The following is a 17,490-nucleotide window of genomic DNA, read 5'->3' as shown; positions in this document are numbered from 1 at the left end:
TACAAAAAAGCACTCGTTTTTTGAATTTTCTCCATTATTTTCATCTTTACTTTGTTAGTAAGCAATTATATCCGGAAATATGACATCAGCCAATGTGTCATTCTTTTCAGCAGATATTATAGTCATTCCACACTAAAGATGATTAAAATCAACTCAAAATCAATGGATCTGTGGTGATTTTATTATACCTTTATGCTCGAAATTCCTCGAGACATGTTTTTAGTTTTAACAAAACCCTGTACGCCAAAGACAATACTTGTAACACAAGAAATTCAAAACAACAAAATGATTTTAATCACAAAATGTACACTGGATGACAGGCCAACAAAACAAGTATTGTTATACAGCTTAATTTGGATAGATTGTGACCAGTATCTAGAAAACATTAAATTAAACATTAGCTGAACAAAATTATTGAACACAACACATTAAAAAAAGAAAGAAAAAAGACTGGCAACAAGGTCTATAATATAACAAAATTAACTTTGCAATGAACAAAATAACTAAATCACTGTCACTGTCTTCAAGTGTGAGTTCAATCCTTGAACATTTGTTTGGGTCCCCAGTGCAGAGACATGCGAAGACACACTTGACATTGGCTCTCACACAAGAGCATCCTCGGGCACACATGCTTTTCTTGCAGTGACAGTATTTCCTGTGTTTGAATTCTGCAGGTTTTGCCTCCTTCAGCATCATGGTTGCCATCAGCTTACCACTGACAAGCTCTCTGCCGAAGTCAATGGCAACAGGGTAGGTTGGTTGAGACATGTGTGCTCGCTTGCATACAGCCAACTGATGCAGGGCTCGGCGAAGGGGTAACTGGAACGAAGGCATCTTCGGTAGGTGGAAGGCAACGCATGTCTCCTTTGATATTGCCAAAGAGATGGGCTCGCAGTGCATCCAAATTACCACTGAAGTCACTCCTCTCATACAGTGACACCATGTACCGCCTAGCCACTGTCACAACATCTTCTTTAACATCCAGGCTTTCCCCAGGGTTACCGTATCTGCACAGGGGCAGAAGGTCTTCCAGGTGATCAATGGCAGTTTTGTAGGCGTGCTTTTTTCCTCTTCTGTAGAGCTAGCTGTAGAGATAGCTCACTGTGTCACAGCACAAGCTCAAGGTCCTGGGACTAAACACAGCAATGTGTGACTGGATCCTGGACTTTCTGACAGACCGCCGCCAGGTGGTGAGAGTGGGCAACCTCACCTCCTCCCCACTGACCATCAGCATAGGAGTGCCCCAGGGATGCGTCTCCAGCCCCTTCTGGTACGACCTCTACACCCACGACTGCGTGGCGACTCAAACCTCGAACACCATCGTGAAGTTTGCAGACTATACAGCAGTCGTGGGGCTGATCTCCAGGAGCGACGAGATGGCCTACAGAAAGGAGGTGGAGGCCCTGGAACAATGGTGCCAGGACAACCACCTCTCTCTAAATGTCTCCAAGACCAAGGAGATCATTGTAGACTACAGGAGGGGGGGGGGGGGGGGGGGGGGGGCGCACACCCCCCAATCACCATCAATGGCACAGTGGTGGAAAAGGTGGACAGCTTCAAGTACCTGGGCGTCAACATCCACCAGGACCTGACATGGGCCAGCCACACCGACACTGTTGTCAAAAAGGCCCAACAGCGACTACACGGACTCAGACGCCTTAAGAAATTTGGGCTAAGGCCAAAAATCCTCAGGGACTTCTACAGAGGCATCATTGAAAGCCTGCTGACTGGCTGCTTCACCACCTGGTACGGGAACTGTACCACCATGGACCGCAGGGCACTAAGAAGAGTGAGGCGCGCGGCCCAGCACGTAACAGGATGTGAGCTACCAGAACTGCAGTAACTGTACAATCAGCGGTGCCTCAGGAGGTCCCTGAAGATCATCAAGGACACATACCACCCCCACAACAGCCTGTTCTCCCTGTTACCCTCAGGGAGGAGATACAGGGTCCCAAAAGCAGGAACAAATCACCTGAGGGACAGTTTCTTCCCGCAGGCCACGAGACTCCTTAACACACACAAATAAACAATCATGTAGCAGCTGCTACCATTACATATGATAATTATGCCTATGTTATTTGCACCTGTGCAAACAGAATGTTTATTTATGTTTTAAGGTGTCTACGCTAGAAAAGAAAAGGAAAAGTTTACTGTTATTGCTTGCATCTATATGCCCTGTTTTTGCACTGTTATACTGCACTATGTTGTAACGGAGCCTACAGCACAAGAATTTCACACGTGATACTTGTACTACGGAGTGACAATAAGAATCTTGAATCTTGACTCTTGAATCCAGTCACTATGTAGGTGCTGAGGAGCATGGAGGAAAGATCTGCAGCTTGAACATCATAGTTCACTGCCAGGGCGTCTGCGATTGCATCTTCTTTACCCACAGCTCCTGCAGGCCATCCATGTAATTTTCCGTGATCCTGGTCGCACTGTTCTGTTAAAAGCAGATTGTCAGGTTGAGCTTCCAGAACTATCCTGTGAGAAGCATGAGGAGGCAGATACCAGGATGTTTGCCCACATTGCATACTCATTACAACATCTGCACCACAAACGGGCTGTAGTGGTGGCTACTGACACAGACGTGATCATGATGTGCATATACTACATTGCACACATGGATGGCCTGCAGGAGCTGTGGGTAAAGAAGATGGATATCTACCTGCTCATGCAATCGCAGACGCCCTGGCAGTGAACAATGATGTTCAAGCTGCAGATCTTTCCTCCATGCTCCTCAGCACCTACTGACTGGATGTGACACAGTGAGCTATCTCTACAGAAGAGGAAAAAAGCACGCCTACAAAACTGCCGTTGATCACCTGGAAGACCTTCTGCCCCTGTGCAGATACGGTAACCCTGGGGAAAGCCTGGATGTTAAAGAAGATGTTGTGACAGCGGCTAGGCGGTACATGGTGTCACTGTATGAGAGGAGTGACTTCAGTGGTAATTTGGATGCACTGCGAGCCCATCTCTTTGGCAATATCAAAGGAGACATGCGTTGCCTTCCACCTACCGAAGATGCCTTCGTTCCAGTTACCCCTTCGCCGAGCCCTGCATCAGTTGGCTGTATGCAAGCGAGCACACATGTCTCAACCAACCTACCCTGTTGCCATTGACTTCGGCAGAGAGCTTGTCAGTGGTAAGCTGATGGCAACCATGATGCTGAAGGAGGCAAAACCTGCAGAATTCAAACACACCAAATACTGTCACTGCAAGAAAAGCATGTGTGCCTGAGGATGCTCTTGTGTGAGAGCCAATGTCAAGTGTGTCATCGCATGTCTCTGCACTGGGGACCCCAACAAATGTTCAAGGACTGAACTCACACTTGAAGACAGTGACAGTGATTGAGTTATTTTGTTCATTGCAAAGTTGATTTTGTTATATTATAGACCTTGTTGCCAGTCTTTTTTTTTTCTTTTTTTAATGTGTTGTGTTCAATAATTTTGTTCAGCTAATGTTTAATTTAATGTTTTCTAGATACTGGTCACAATCTATCCAAAGCTGTATAACAATAATTGTTTTCTTGGCTTGTCATGCAGTGTACATTTTGTGATTAAAATCATTTTGTTGTTTTGAATTTCTTGTGTTACAAGTATTCTCTTTGGGGTACAGGGTTTTGTTAAAACTAAAAACATGTCTCGAGGAATTTCGAGCATAAAGGTAATAAAATCACCACAGATCCATTGATTTTGGGTTGATTTTAATCATCTTTAGTGTGGAATGACTATAATATCTGCTGAAAAGAATGACACATTGGCTGATGTCATATTTCACGATATAATTGCTTACTAACAAAGTAAAGATGAAAATAATGGAGAAAATTCAAAAAACGAGTGATTTTTTGTAATAGAAAATGGCTATAAATCATTTGGAAAGGTTTTGTAAGTGTATTTCTTAACTTGGTGTTGTCAACACACATGTTCTGTGTACCTGGGATGAATTTATTGACAGCTTACGCAACCCACTGAGGACTTTGAGGAAAAAAAACTCTTTCACATTTTTCGGTAAAAAAATAAAGGCTTCATATCCAAAAATGGCCACAACTTTTTTTCGCAAGGTTTCCGGCAGAGCAGACCTCTCATTCAGTGGACCTTAATGTCCAAATGAATAGATAAAACACAAAAAAAAAGTATAGCATGCCATGTCAGGTTCAACCCATTTTCTTGAGCTTTTGGGCCTGTGGATCCCTGACTATCAGAGGAATTTAAAGACTTCTGCAAGAGCTATGGAATATCACACAAAACATCTTCACCACACACGCCACACTCAAATGGTGAAGCAGAGCGTGCAGTGCAAACTGTGAAGAGGCTTTGGTGCAAGGCGCCAGACAAACACCTTGCGCTGATGGATTACAGGACGACTCCACTAGAGACAGTAGGATTGTCGCCAGCTCAGCTACTCATGGGCAGGAGGCCACGTGATAAGCTGCCTACTGCTCGTGAGCTACTTGCACCAAGAGGATATGACCCCCACAATGTCAAGCGTCTGCTGGACACGAGCAAAGACATTCAAAAGTTCTACTACGACCAAAAGAGAGCAGGCAATTCTCGTGTTGCTCTTCAGCCTGGGGATGAGGTTAGGATGCAGCCACATCCTGGCAACGACAAGTGGTCCCCTGGAGTAATAGTGAAACCCCACAGTGCTCCGCGCTCCTATGTTGTGGACTGTGGAGATAGAGAGTACCGCCGCAACAGTCAACAGCACTCCAGCCGCTAACCATCCTCGCCGCTGGGTACAGGAAGAACCATGGACTGAAACATTAGGCCCACCAGCTGAGGAGTCACAACCTCCAGCTGTTCCTGGAATACCCCACTCCCCACCCAAACCGCCACTGAGCCCCACTCGAGCCCAGCCACCTGGACTGAATGTTACTAGGTGGGCCGAGTTGTTAAACCTCCAGATAGACTCAATCTTTAAGTGATTTATGTCATGGACTGAATCTATAAGTGCTTAATGTGACTGTTCTGTTTGCACTTTAAATACACTCATTTCCAGGTTATTGCCAAAGTCATTAGCTAAAGTAAAGTTCTCGCAATGACTGTTATTTCATTAATTATATTAGTACTGCAGTTTGATAGTCTTTTCTAATTGAAGTCTAATAATCTAAGTTAGTGTAAAATAATTGAAAATAACAAACAAGCAGTTTTGATTTAAAAAAGTTTAGAGTGGAAATTCATGCATGTGTTATTGTGTGTTGTTTTGGCTAAAAGAAGGGAGATGTAACATACTGTGTGTTGTCTCACTACACTACACTAACACACTGATGTGATTCGCTTTCTGTATCCGTCGTGTCCCAACGGAGCTTCCGTAGGTCTGCGGAGTCAGGCAGAATAAACAACATGTCTCCCAGCTAAGTCGTGTCCGTGTCTGTCAAGTACATTACAGAGGCTAGGTAGTACTAGCTTCCGCTCATTAGTTTAGACGCTAACAGAATAAGGTATCACACACACTCACACCCATATGTGAAAATAAAGGAATAAAGACAATAGAGAACAGGAGGTGGGAGAGACAACATGTCTTCCTTGTTTGGAGTGGCAGAGAGACCGCGCCGCAGCCTATTGCCACGTCATATAGATTACACCCCCTCAAGTCAACTCCCACTTTCCCATGACAGCCTCACGCGACGTCATAAATCACATAACAGGGGTAACCAGGGGTAACCGACAAACATCATACTAACGAACTGTGACACAAGTCATGCACGTAACTACGTGCATTCATGAAATTATTAAATAGCACGGGCCGGGACATTAAAACTAAAAACTAAAACTTAACTTTTGTAAAAGTGCCATTTAACCACCTGCCCGCTCACGGCATGTTCCGGGAAAATAGGTGGGAGCTGCTAAACTAGACCCACTCTGCCAGCAACGCAGACAGGGCCGCTGAAAGTCTTTTTAAGTAGGGAGTGCTGCAAGGAAGGGAGTTTTGCCGGTGCCCTTGCGGGCGCTGCTGAAGACATATTTTACGTTGTTTGGATGTTTTTTTGCCATATTTAGAGGAATGTCTCATTTTAAATTAACATTAAGATTATACTGTTGTGATGTCATTATTCAGTATTTTCTTCTTTTGTCACTCAATTTCATGTCACCACCTTCTCTCCCTTTAGGTCGTTTTACACAACAGTAACACAGGCAGATACACTGAACTTATTATTATTATTATTATATTTTATCATCTTATTATTATAAACCAAACATAAAAAATAACATCTCCACCCTCTTTGCTTTGCTCATAATCTCCAACTAAACCCTAAATATCGCAGTATAAAACACATTATATATATATATTTTTAATGACATTGCAATTCCAATACAAAACAGCAGAGGGTGCTGCAGTACCTGCAGCAGCCCCACTTCCGCAGCCCTGAACACAGACTTTGTACTTGGTGCTTGGGTGGGTATAGTCCATGCTCGTGGGGGCGCGCTCAATTGTTGCTAAACATTCAGGCCAATCGAGTAGTGTCTGGGAATGTTCAGGAATTCACTGCATGTTTAGAAATGGCTCCAGAGGATCCAACATCAAATACCTTCAAACCAAGAAGGCTTGACTGAAACATCACCGCTCCATTAAAACTCTTTAACATCAATCTGGGCAGCCAGAGTCTGTCTGTCTGTCTGTCTAGAGTCTATCAGTCTGACAACTAATATGACTGGGACAGACAGCTGATATTCCGGGGTTACCGCTGTATAGTGGATGTTTGCGTCTAGGGATGCAGGGGTTAACCGGTTTGACTATTAACCGCGATTTAAAACGTCACGGTTATATAACCGCAGAGGCTCCGCTACACCGAGTGTTTTGTTTCACAACAGTCCGTCAGTTTAAACTCCCATGCGGCGCAGACGGCGCTGGAAGGAGAGGAACCTGTCTCTCTCGCTTCGTTTCCGCACGGACTATTTAGCGGAGGCACCAAACACAGGCAGCTGCCATGTCTCCCAGTAGTAGCCAGTCTGTAGCCTAGCCATGGATGCCCAACATAAATGTTGCAATACATGTCCCGCAAGGTTTCTGAGATTAGGGGAAAGTCTGAGCTGGTGTTACGTTAAACCAAACGTGGGGAAGAGGCAGCGGATTTGTTTAGCGTTAACATACAGTCATTGACGTTAACGTTAGCTGTTGTGGCTAATGTTAGCTAGCTGGCCATAGCCTAGCGTACATAGTTCCTCAAGCTCGTTGTGACCAAACATCCCCGCATTTAAAGCACTTCATGCTCCCAGCGCTGGCCTAAACCATAGAGAACCGCATGCTTTACACGAAAAGAAACATCAAGGGTTTGTGTCAACTCCAAAAGCAACCCGCTAACGTTACATGTAGGCCTAATAACGTGAAGCTAACGTAGCTAGCTGCTTGGCAGTCATGATCTGACTGAGACAAGGAAAACAAATGCGGACATTTACATAACAAACACCAGTCAACACCACAGAGTGTCCTTTCTTTAATCCAGAGGGAGCATTTTCCAGTAAAAAGTGAAACGACACATGATGGCTTATAGTGAGGCTTTCCATGCCTGCCCCATCATCACTTCAATAGAACTGACCCCAATGCAAAATTCATTTCAGACGGCACATTTAGTTGCCAGTAACATGCCAATAAGAGTCTAAGTTACTATGCCTTTTGTGTTTTTTTCTGCAGACTAAGCAGCTATAGGCTTTCGCTTCTATAAAATAATAATAAAATATTTTTTGTATTATATATATATATATATTATATCAGAAATGTTGTTTGTTTTATGTTCACAATAGTGATGTCAGTTAGATTTGATTAGGTCAGAGCCATGGAATATTAAATCATCCATCTTTGCTCACTACATCTGCCCTTTCTTCTTTTTTTAATCCCAGGTGTGCATAAAATACAGGTTAAGAACTTATTTTTTTAAATACAAAAATGTGAAAAAAGTAACAATAGTATGTTTAACGTATCGGTTATTGGCCAGGAGAATATTTATCGGTTAGCGTAGGCCTATACTATCGGCTGTAAAAATCCATATCGTGCATTAGTATTCCGGAAGGCAGCAACTGTTAAGATTGTGGGGGAAATACAATAAAACCTCTATTTAGAGAATTCATGTGATTTTTATACGTCCATAACAATAATCGTGAAACCGTGATAATCGTGGTTTTTTCTCAGACTATAATCGTACATCAAAATTTATAATCGTTGCATCCCTATTTGCGTCAAGACTTCCACTTCCGGTTATTGTTTACAGTCCAATTGACGCGAGAATGGAGGTAGAGCTGATCGATTGTAGGTCCAGATGATATTTTGGCTAATAAGAAGAAGAAATAGCTGCATATGAGACGTTGTCGGCTGTAAACAATGACGGAAGGGGCGGGATGTCCACTCTACAGCAGAAACCCCAAAATAACGGCCGTCTGCCCCAGAGTCATTATTAGTCGACTTGTCAGACTGATAGACTGGGTTCACAGAGTGCTTTAACATCGTCTTTAGCGGCTTTAGCCAGTTAGTATTTGGAACAAGGACAAAAGTGGAGACAAATTTGATCTAATAACCATCTGTGTCAACAGCAACCTCGGGAAAATCCTCTATAAGATCAAATGCAATGTAACTAAGGAAGGAACACACAGACTTCTTTGCCCAAAGGCATTCGACAGGGATGCAGTTGCTCTCTCTACACGGCAATGTTGCTCATCTGTTGCTTTAACTCAAAGTTGTCCAGTTCAGTAAAGTTTTTACCTTATATGGTGTGGAAACCAGTGACCTTTAACATGCACGCACGTACGTGCGTGTGTGCGCGCGCGCACACACACACACATACACACTGTCTCTCCTCCATATAACACAGACAAAACATTTATGATTAGGAGGCTTTTACACTGATTGTAATCTGTGTGTGTGTGTGTGTGTGTGTGTGTGTGTGTGTGTGTGTGTGTGTGTGTGTGTGTGTGTGCGTGCGTGCGTGCGTGAGTGAGTGAGTGAGATAAAGAGACACAGTGGGTCGGGTTTCCTGCTTATCAGTGTGTTTTGGGCGTTGGAGCGTCGCACAGTTTAGTCTACACAACAGTGTGTGTGTGTGTGTGTCAGACCAGATGTCAAAACAAGACTTTAAAGACTTGAGACAGCACGCCTGCATGCCACACACACGCACACACACACACACACGCACACGCACACGCTCACACGCTCACACACACACACACACACACACACACACACACACACACACACATACAGTACACACATGCACACACATACACATGCATGCACGCGCGCACACACACACACACACACACACACACACACACACACACACACACACACACACACACACACACACACACACCATGTCTGGATGGGCTTTCATTTACTGCTTGAATGTGAGATTGTGTGGTGAACACCGGAGACCAGCCTTAGAAATACACCAGGCTTTACTGCAACTTCTCAAAAATGGGGTCAGAGCTCACACAGGCTCAGAGCTCACACAGGGTCAGAGCTCACACAGGGCCAGACCCCCCACAGGCTGAGAGCTCACACAGGGTCAGAGCTCACACAGGGCCAGACCCCCCACAGGCTCAGAGCTCACACAGGGTCAGAGCTCACACAGGCTCAGAGCTCACACAGGCTCAGAGCTCACACAGGGTCAGAGCTCACACAGGGCCAGACCCCCCACAGGCTCAGAACTCACACAGGGTCAGAGCTCACACAGGGTCAGAGCTCACACAGGGCCAGACCCCCCACAGGCTCAGAGCTCACACAGGGTCAGAGCTCACACAGGGTCAGAGCTCACACAGGCTCACACAGGCTCAGAGCTCACACAGGGTCAGAGCTATTGAGCAGTGTGTGTGTGTGTGTGTGTGTGTGTGTGTGCGCGCGTGTGCGCGTGTGTGCGTGCGCGCGCTAGTGTGTGTGTGAGAGAGAGAGTGTGTGTGTGTGTGTGTGTGTGCGTGTGTGAGAGAGAGAGAGTGTGTGTGTGTGTGTGTGTGTGTGTGTGTGTGTGTGTGTGTGTGTGTGTGTGTGTGTGTGTATGTATGTGTACACACGTCCTGATATCGCTGTGTTGGTATCGTTCGTGCACCACGCCTCAAACTCCTTTGATTGGTCGCCGCAACTGCTTCTTCCTGAAAATGTGCATCAAGTAAAAAAGATGTGGGTCTTATCTAACCACGACCATAACCACACCCTAACCCTAATTGTTGTAGTTGCCTAAACCTATTGTCTAACCCTAATGTTTTATAGAAATTTAGTTTGACGGGGAATCGGACATCAGTCCTCAGATTGGAAGGCAAGCACCTTACCCATTGAGCCACAGGACCAAGCAGCGCTTTCTCCACATCCTAACCCTAATCTTAACAAAAAAAAATGACTTGCTGCACGTTTTCAGGAAGAAGCAGTTGCGGCAACCAATCAATGAGTTTTGGGTGTGCTCATCCCGGCCCATATTAGGAAAAAATGATGGTCCGCAAACAATAATGTACCAACATGATGATACTGTATCAGGACGCCCATATGTGTACCTGCCCTGGCTGGTCACACAGTGAGTGTCTGATTGGTCGAAGCCGTCTGGGTTGAGGCTGGGCAGGATGTGGAGGCGGGTGCTGTTCAGTAACGATAGCGACCACGCTTTGTTGTCACGGTAACCGCTCAGCAGGTGATCGATCAGATGCAGCATCAGCTCCCTGCCCAGCACCTGCACACACGCGTGCACACACACACACACACACACACACACACACACACACACACATCAGTAAAACCTCAATGAAGTCTGAACAGTTGCGGTGTGTTCACAACAAACATGAAGCGAATCCTCACCTGATGTTACGCGAGTAAAATTGAATCTAAATGCTGAAACAGAAATGTGCCTCAACCATAGATCATATAAAAAGTCTGGAGAGAATCAGCGTGATGTCACACGTTGGTTTATGGACTTCTGTTTTGAAGCATAGAGTATAGAGAGGCAAAATGGAACGTCACTTCCTGCTTCAGCACTGTACCAGATTTTCATCCGCCATTTATTTTCCCATAGACATTTTGTAAAATGCTTATAAAATAGTTTTACTTCGTCGAACCAAACGGTTCAGCTAACGCTATAATCGGGAGAGACCATAGAACATTTCACTCGGGTTGACGTGCTGACGTAGTTTGCAAACCATATATCTCTCTGTAGTCTGTCTCTAATAGTGTTTGTTTGCTATACATGTAGCTAGCTGCGCAGTGCTTGCCACTGCCAGCCACTTCCAAGGGTCTGCTCTCTGTGACTACATTTGATAAACATCAATTTGCAACGGTGTTTGATGGAAAGCTATATAATATATATAATCCACAGAGAGGGTACTGTGAGGGAATAAAATGCCAATTCTGGATGTGAGTCCCCTGTTATCCCGCTGTCTTCCTCCGTTAAAACTGCATGTTTTTGAATGGAGTTTGGTTACACATTCGCTTAGTCTCTTCCTTTCATGCGCTCTCCATATGCTCTCCTCTGCAGCATGCAGCACCACTGTGCCCCAAACCACGCCGGAGCTTCTCGCCATGTTTAAAAACAGATGAAGTGGTTTATTGAATCATGTCGCCCTGTGACGCCGCATAGGCTGCTGAGGCTGCCTTTTAATTTGCCAGAACGTGCATGATACATGTCGCTTCAGCTGGTCGGCATGAAATCAAACCAGCTTAAGCTCGTACACCAGACCGGACCGTCAAAACCGGAAATCAACCCATGCCTACTCAGTAGGGTACCTACTACAGATCTCCGCTAGGCACCGCTATGCCCAACCCAACTCACACAGATACTAAGAAATTGAGTGAAAGAGTTGGAATTAGTGCCTCCTGAGCAGATTTATTTTACATTTTAATTTATTTTCATGATTCATCATTCATTCTTACATTCTTAAATTTTCCCCGTTCTCTCAAGTACCCCCTGTACCTCCGATGTTCGCTGCTCTAGTTATGCTGCCTTCAAATGGAAGTCATGAACTCGTGAACATGACATTGTGAACTTGGAGCTTTCAGAAAATGACCACTTACCATGGATAACACGAGGGCGGCGTTCATATAGACTCAAGTCATGGATAACACGAGGGCGGCGTTCATATAGACTCAAGTCATGGATAACACGAGGGCGGCGTTCATATAGACTCTTGTGGTAAACACGGTAAACACCTGCCCATTTGAAGGCAGCAGGTTTGGTTTATGTTACCAGGTTCACACACGGAGGAATGTCTGTGTTGATGAAATGAGGTTGCCGGGTGGAGGAATTCTGTTGATGGAAGTTCCCTTAACCGACATTCCCTGAACACGGAGCAGGGAGTAGGGAGTAGGGAATACTGTGTACACTGTGGATCCAACGCAACGGTGGATCGGAATGCAACCAGAGACAGACAGGTAGACAGACAGACAGACAGATAGACAGACAGACAGGTACAGAGCTAATTTGAGGGGAGAACTTTGTCAATGAGAGTCTCAAGAGAGAAAAGAGAGAAGGGTGGGAAAGGTGTGTGTGTGTGTGTGTGTGTGTGTGTGTGTGTGTGTGTGTGTGTGTGTGTGTGTGTGTGTGTGTGTGTGTGTGTGTGTGTGTGTGAGAGAGTCTGTGTGTGAGAGTGAGTGTGTGAGTGTGCACGCACGTGGGTATATAGGTGTGTGTGTGTGTGTGACAGTTTGAGTAAGTGTTAGAGGAAAGAAGAGATCACCACAGGCAGAGCGAGTCCTGATCTGTCTGTGTGACACACACACACACACACACACAGGCACACGCACGCACGCACACCCACATACATTGTCTTCCTGTGTGTGTGTGTGTGTGTGCGTGCGTGCGTGTGTGCGCGCGCGCGTATGTGTGAGTGAGCTGTGGGAAAGAGTGTTCAACAAGCTGACAGATGTTTATAAATGTTGAAATGTGTCAGAAGATGTTTAAAGGTGTTTAACCCTTAAAGACCCAGATGCCGCCTGACTCTCCTGTACTGTATCCATGTTGTTTTTCAAACCATTTGATTCAGATTGAGTCATATGTCCTGACATGTTGATTAGCCACACTGTTCTGCAAATATTTTTTGACAACTTTAATTTTGTCCTCAAAGTTTAAAAAAATAAAAAAAGTAAGCTGTTGCTAAAATGGAATGATGGCGTACGACTCAATGGAACGCTACAGTGATATGTCGTGTCAATTTGAATCTGAATGAGGACGAGCTGTCATGTTAACTAGCTAGCTAACTGTTAGCTACGTTAGCAAAGACCGCTGCCTGCTGCCACGTTCGCCTGACTCAAAACGCCACTGAATGACCAAAACAATAGCTCGTTAACCATTGTGAGTCACACACTTTCCAATAAGCCCATCAGCTTTGAACTCACGGTTAGCGCGGTAGCACGGGTCTTGATCTTTTAGCAATAATGCAGCTATTCCATGCAGCTAAGCTAAAGTTATTGTGTTTCCAGCCTAACAGACAGAGAGCATTGAAGGCAAGAGATGAAGCTCTTGTGCTTTTTTGACAACAGCACTGCAGCCATGATGTTGCAGTGTTCATTGACACACACACACACACATACACAACGGTACTGATTTCAATGATTTGTTTTCAATAAAACGTATACTTCTAATTACGCCTTGTATCTGTGTGTTTTAGAGGCTTGTAATTTTAGAGAAACTTTACTTTATTAAGTTATTCATATTCTGAATATTTGGTGATGTAGTACAGCCACCTGGTCTTTCCCTCCCCAAATATGATGACCATCAGAGTGAGCTTGCTTAAAGGAGAACTTACCTCCAAAACACTTTTTTTCAGCTTTTAACCAATATATATGACTTTGGGGGTGATGTGTGAAGAATTCTGGTAAAAATTTCCACATTTGACACCAAACTGTTGCCATTTTACCATTTGTATCATTTTTCAGCAGCATACCTGGCATAAGCGCCCTCTAAGGGTGGAACACTGCTTTTTTTTTTGCCCTCAAATGAATGGGATATTTGACACGTCGTGACGTCACGATGAACCAAAGACTATGGGATTTCAAGATAGTTACTCCCCTACTCCCCCTGTACCCTTTCGGCTCCTCACAACTCCAAGCCTATTCCCATGATGTCACTTGACCTGTTAATTTATTACAATCGCCTGTTATTTTCCTACCAACTCCTATGTAACACAATACTATCAATAAACGCCACTATAATCATAAAAGGAAGGACATGGCATAGCAAGTAAATCATTCCCAACCTTTTTCATACTAAGGGGCCCTATGATGAGATTTGGTCTCATGTAAATCTTACATTATTTTTTATTTTTTATAGCCTAGATATGATTTTGTCCAGAATTCCATATAATTAGGTTGAGAGACAACGAATGCTGGAATCCGCTCAAGGACGACGGGTGGAGGGAGGGGTATAATTGTGTGTTTGCAGCAATCAGCTCCGAGAGCCCAGCACCAAAGTGAGAGCCTCACTTTCATCCTTCCGCAAACAAATCTCATCGCAGTTTAGCGCACATGTAAAATATAACGCTATACTACGACGTGACAATGTGACAAAGCTGCTCTAAACAAATCGGCTACTATAATATCGTCACTGTGTGCAAGCAACGCCAACTTTTCAGGAAATGAAGTCAGCAGAGCGACTGGGGACTGGGGGGGGTGGGGTGAGCAGCACAGCACACTCTTTGTCTGTGTGTGTGTGCTCCTCCTCCACGTGGACTCACTGCCTTGTGATCAGGCAAGTAGGTAGGCTAGAAAAACCCTGTGCTCTTAAAATACTGAACACCACGTTGTCATATTTGACATATGTCTTCATTGTAGACAGTTTATCGCTGAATGTGTCATTACATTATTAATATCTTACCTGAATAAGCTCAAATGCTGTTACAGGATTATCACACAGAGTCTGGAGCACTTTCTGCCGGCCAGGCAGCAGCTCATAGGCACCCTGCCTTTTAGAGCACGAACATGAGCTGCTGTGCTCCAGGCAGCGGGGACGCGTGGGCGGAGCTCTTCACATGGAGGTCTGACACTGCCCTGCGCTGCAGTAACTTTTAACAAGAATCACGAAAAGCCCATAAATGAAAATTTTAAACGGATTTGATGGCGCGATTTATGGCAAATTGGACGAGGGAATGACGTGGAGAAATCTCGCTTTGTGATTACATAAGCTGAGAACGGGGCGTTTGTCCTCACTGTGCTGTGTGCTGCGGTAACGAGCCTCGCGTCACTAATCTCTCCTAGCGTAACATGACAAGCCACGCACACACATATGGGAGAAAAATAATGAAATTTCTAGTTCGCCACTGAATGGCCAAATTGATATAACTTTCAACCATTTTGAGCAACGCTGTTTCCATACATGCCACCAGCGTTGGCTAGTTGTTGATATTTATAAAGATATTGCCCCTCTCAAGGCGGTGGGCAAACTGTAATGGCGTCGATTTCCGGAAAAAAATCCTGACTTGAACACAGCCAAAGAGTATAGTATAGACAAGAGCATAGTCATTTCTTGGTTTTTTCCAAAGGTATTTTCAAATCACTGTTCTGATACATATCTAGGGGGTAAGTCCTCCTTTAACTTATAGGCTATTATGCCACCTATCCCCCATTCAGAATGAACTAATTTGGTTGTTTCAGAGAAGGGGTATGTCTAAAGAAACCTCATTTGCAATACAACTGTATGACCTAGTACAACCACTGGCTATTGTTCAATAGCATCCTAGGCAGTTCAGTAACAGTATTTGACACAAATTTGTTTTTCTGATAAACTTCTGGACGCGTGGGGCATGGGACCCCCACCCCCCCGTGGGAGTTGGACCCAACCCAGTCCAACCCCTGTCATTATCACTGATGACATCAAGCCCCCCCCCCCCACACACACACACACACAAACACACAAGCAATTACATCTCTACGTGAAGGTCATGTCAATTATTTTACAACACCGTATGCTGCATTCCTGCTACCTGCATTCCTGTGTGTATGTGTGTGTGTGTGTGTGTGTGTGTGTGTGTGTGTGTGTGTGTGTGTTCTGAGAAACGCCTTTTGTCTTCTGTCAATCATCTGCAATTACCCATCTCTCTCTATCTCTCTCTCTACAGTATGTGGAAATATCAACAGGAAAATGTAGCGACATATGAGAAGTAAAAGTGGTCATTGTGTCAGCGTGTTACATGCATTAACATGTCACAGGTTTTATGCCTCTATGGTGACAGCCATCGCCAGAGGCGTTATTTAGGGGTTGTCCATGTGTCTGTCCGTACATCCCATTCTCATGAACGCGATAGTATGCCGTGAGGGAATTTCTTCACATTCGACACAAACGTCCACTTGGATTCAAGGATGAATGATTACAATTTGGTGGCAAAAGGTCAAAGTCTATGGGTCGTGACTGCACAAAAGCCGTTTTTGGAGATAACTCAAAAATTAATTATTACACCATTTCACACAAATGTCTAGTAGGGTAACATGATGAAGTGAATGCATCCTGTCTGTGGTGTTGACAGCCTGTCTGCATGCCTGTCTGTCTGCCTGCCTGCTTGCCTGTCTGTCTGTCTGCCTGTCTGTCTACAGGTCTGTTTGTATGTCTGCATGCCTGTCTGTCTGTCTGTCTACCGGCCTGTTTGTATGTCTGCCTGCCTGCCTGTCTGTCTGTCTGTCTGCCTGCCTGCCTGTCTGTCTGTCTGCCTGCATGCCTGTCTGTCTACCGGTCTCTTTGTATGTCTGCCTGGCTGTCTGTCTGTCTGTGTATTTAGACAGCCTATTATCTTCCTGTCAGGCACAATATTTGAATGCTCCATGAGCTGTGGGGAGTTTCAACTTGGTAAACCGGTATCTCTTCTATCTCTCTCTCTCTCTCTCTCTCTCTCTCTCTCTATCTCTGTCTCCCGGTGCGTCTCTCTCCGTGCTGCATTTCTTTAGTTTAAGCCAATTGCCAGCGTCTTGGGCAGGGCTAAGCCCAGCGAAGGTGTCCTTGTGAAATACCGTCGGAGGGGAACTTGTTTTGGTGGAACCAAATGTCTAAATCCCCACAAACGAAAACATTACATAAAACAGTAAAAATGTATGTTGAGCATGTAAGACTTGACATGTTTAGCATGTAGGTTGCTAGCTCACAGGTTGTTCTTGTTTTACGCAGCGACAGGTACTTTGAAAAGACACCAATAGCAGAATGGACGGCACCAATGGCAGAGCTTATACCCACAGCATACTTCTGTTGATTCAGACTACTCCACTCCAAGATGTTCTCTCTGGTCAAATAGACGGTTTTAACTTGACAACATAAACATTCTAAATGGACCCTAGCTTACTTCCTGTTAGCTGACAGGAAATAAGCTAGGTTTCAAATGAAGCAATAAGCCCCAAGAGGCCATGATTTAGAGTGATTTTACAATGGCTAAGAGGTGTTTACGGCTGTTGTGAAGTCACTGTAAACCACAGCCTCACACAATTCCATAAACCGTCTATAGGCCTACTGACGTTTGGTCAGGACCATTGAGATATAATATGAGTGGAGAACGCGTCCCTATCTCCTCCCTATATGGTCTATTGAAGCCAAAATCTTCTCAGATC

General features: G+C 44.7%; 1 protein-coding gene across 1 annotated transcript in view; it reads right to left on the bottom strand.

Annotated features, from left to right (window-relative positions):
• cpm (carboxypeptidase M) overlaps positions 1-17,490 on the bottom strand; it is a 64,532-nt gene that overhangs the window by 21,484 nt on the left and 25,558 nt on the right. Inside the window, exon 4 of the mRNA XM_083632364.1 lies at positions 10,476-10,648. Coding sequence (XP_083488490.1) covers positions 10,476-10,648 — 173 coding nt within the window. The remainder of the gene's footprint in view (positions 1-10,475; positions 10,649-17,490) is intronic.

This window comes from Poromitra crassiceps (assembly GCF_964638095.1).
Source record: "Poromitra crassiceps genome assembly, chromosome: 2".
NCBI classification, from domain to species: Eukaryota; Metazoa; Chordata; class Actinopteri; order Beryciformes; family Melamphaidae; genus Poromitra; species Poromitra crassiceps.
The sequence above is the reverse complement of the archived record's forward strand: the minus strand, read 5'-3'. Positions and strand labels throughout refer to the sequence as shown.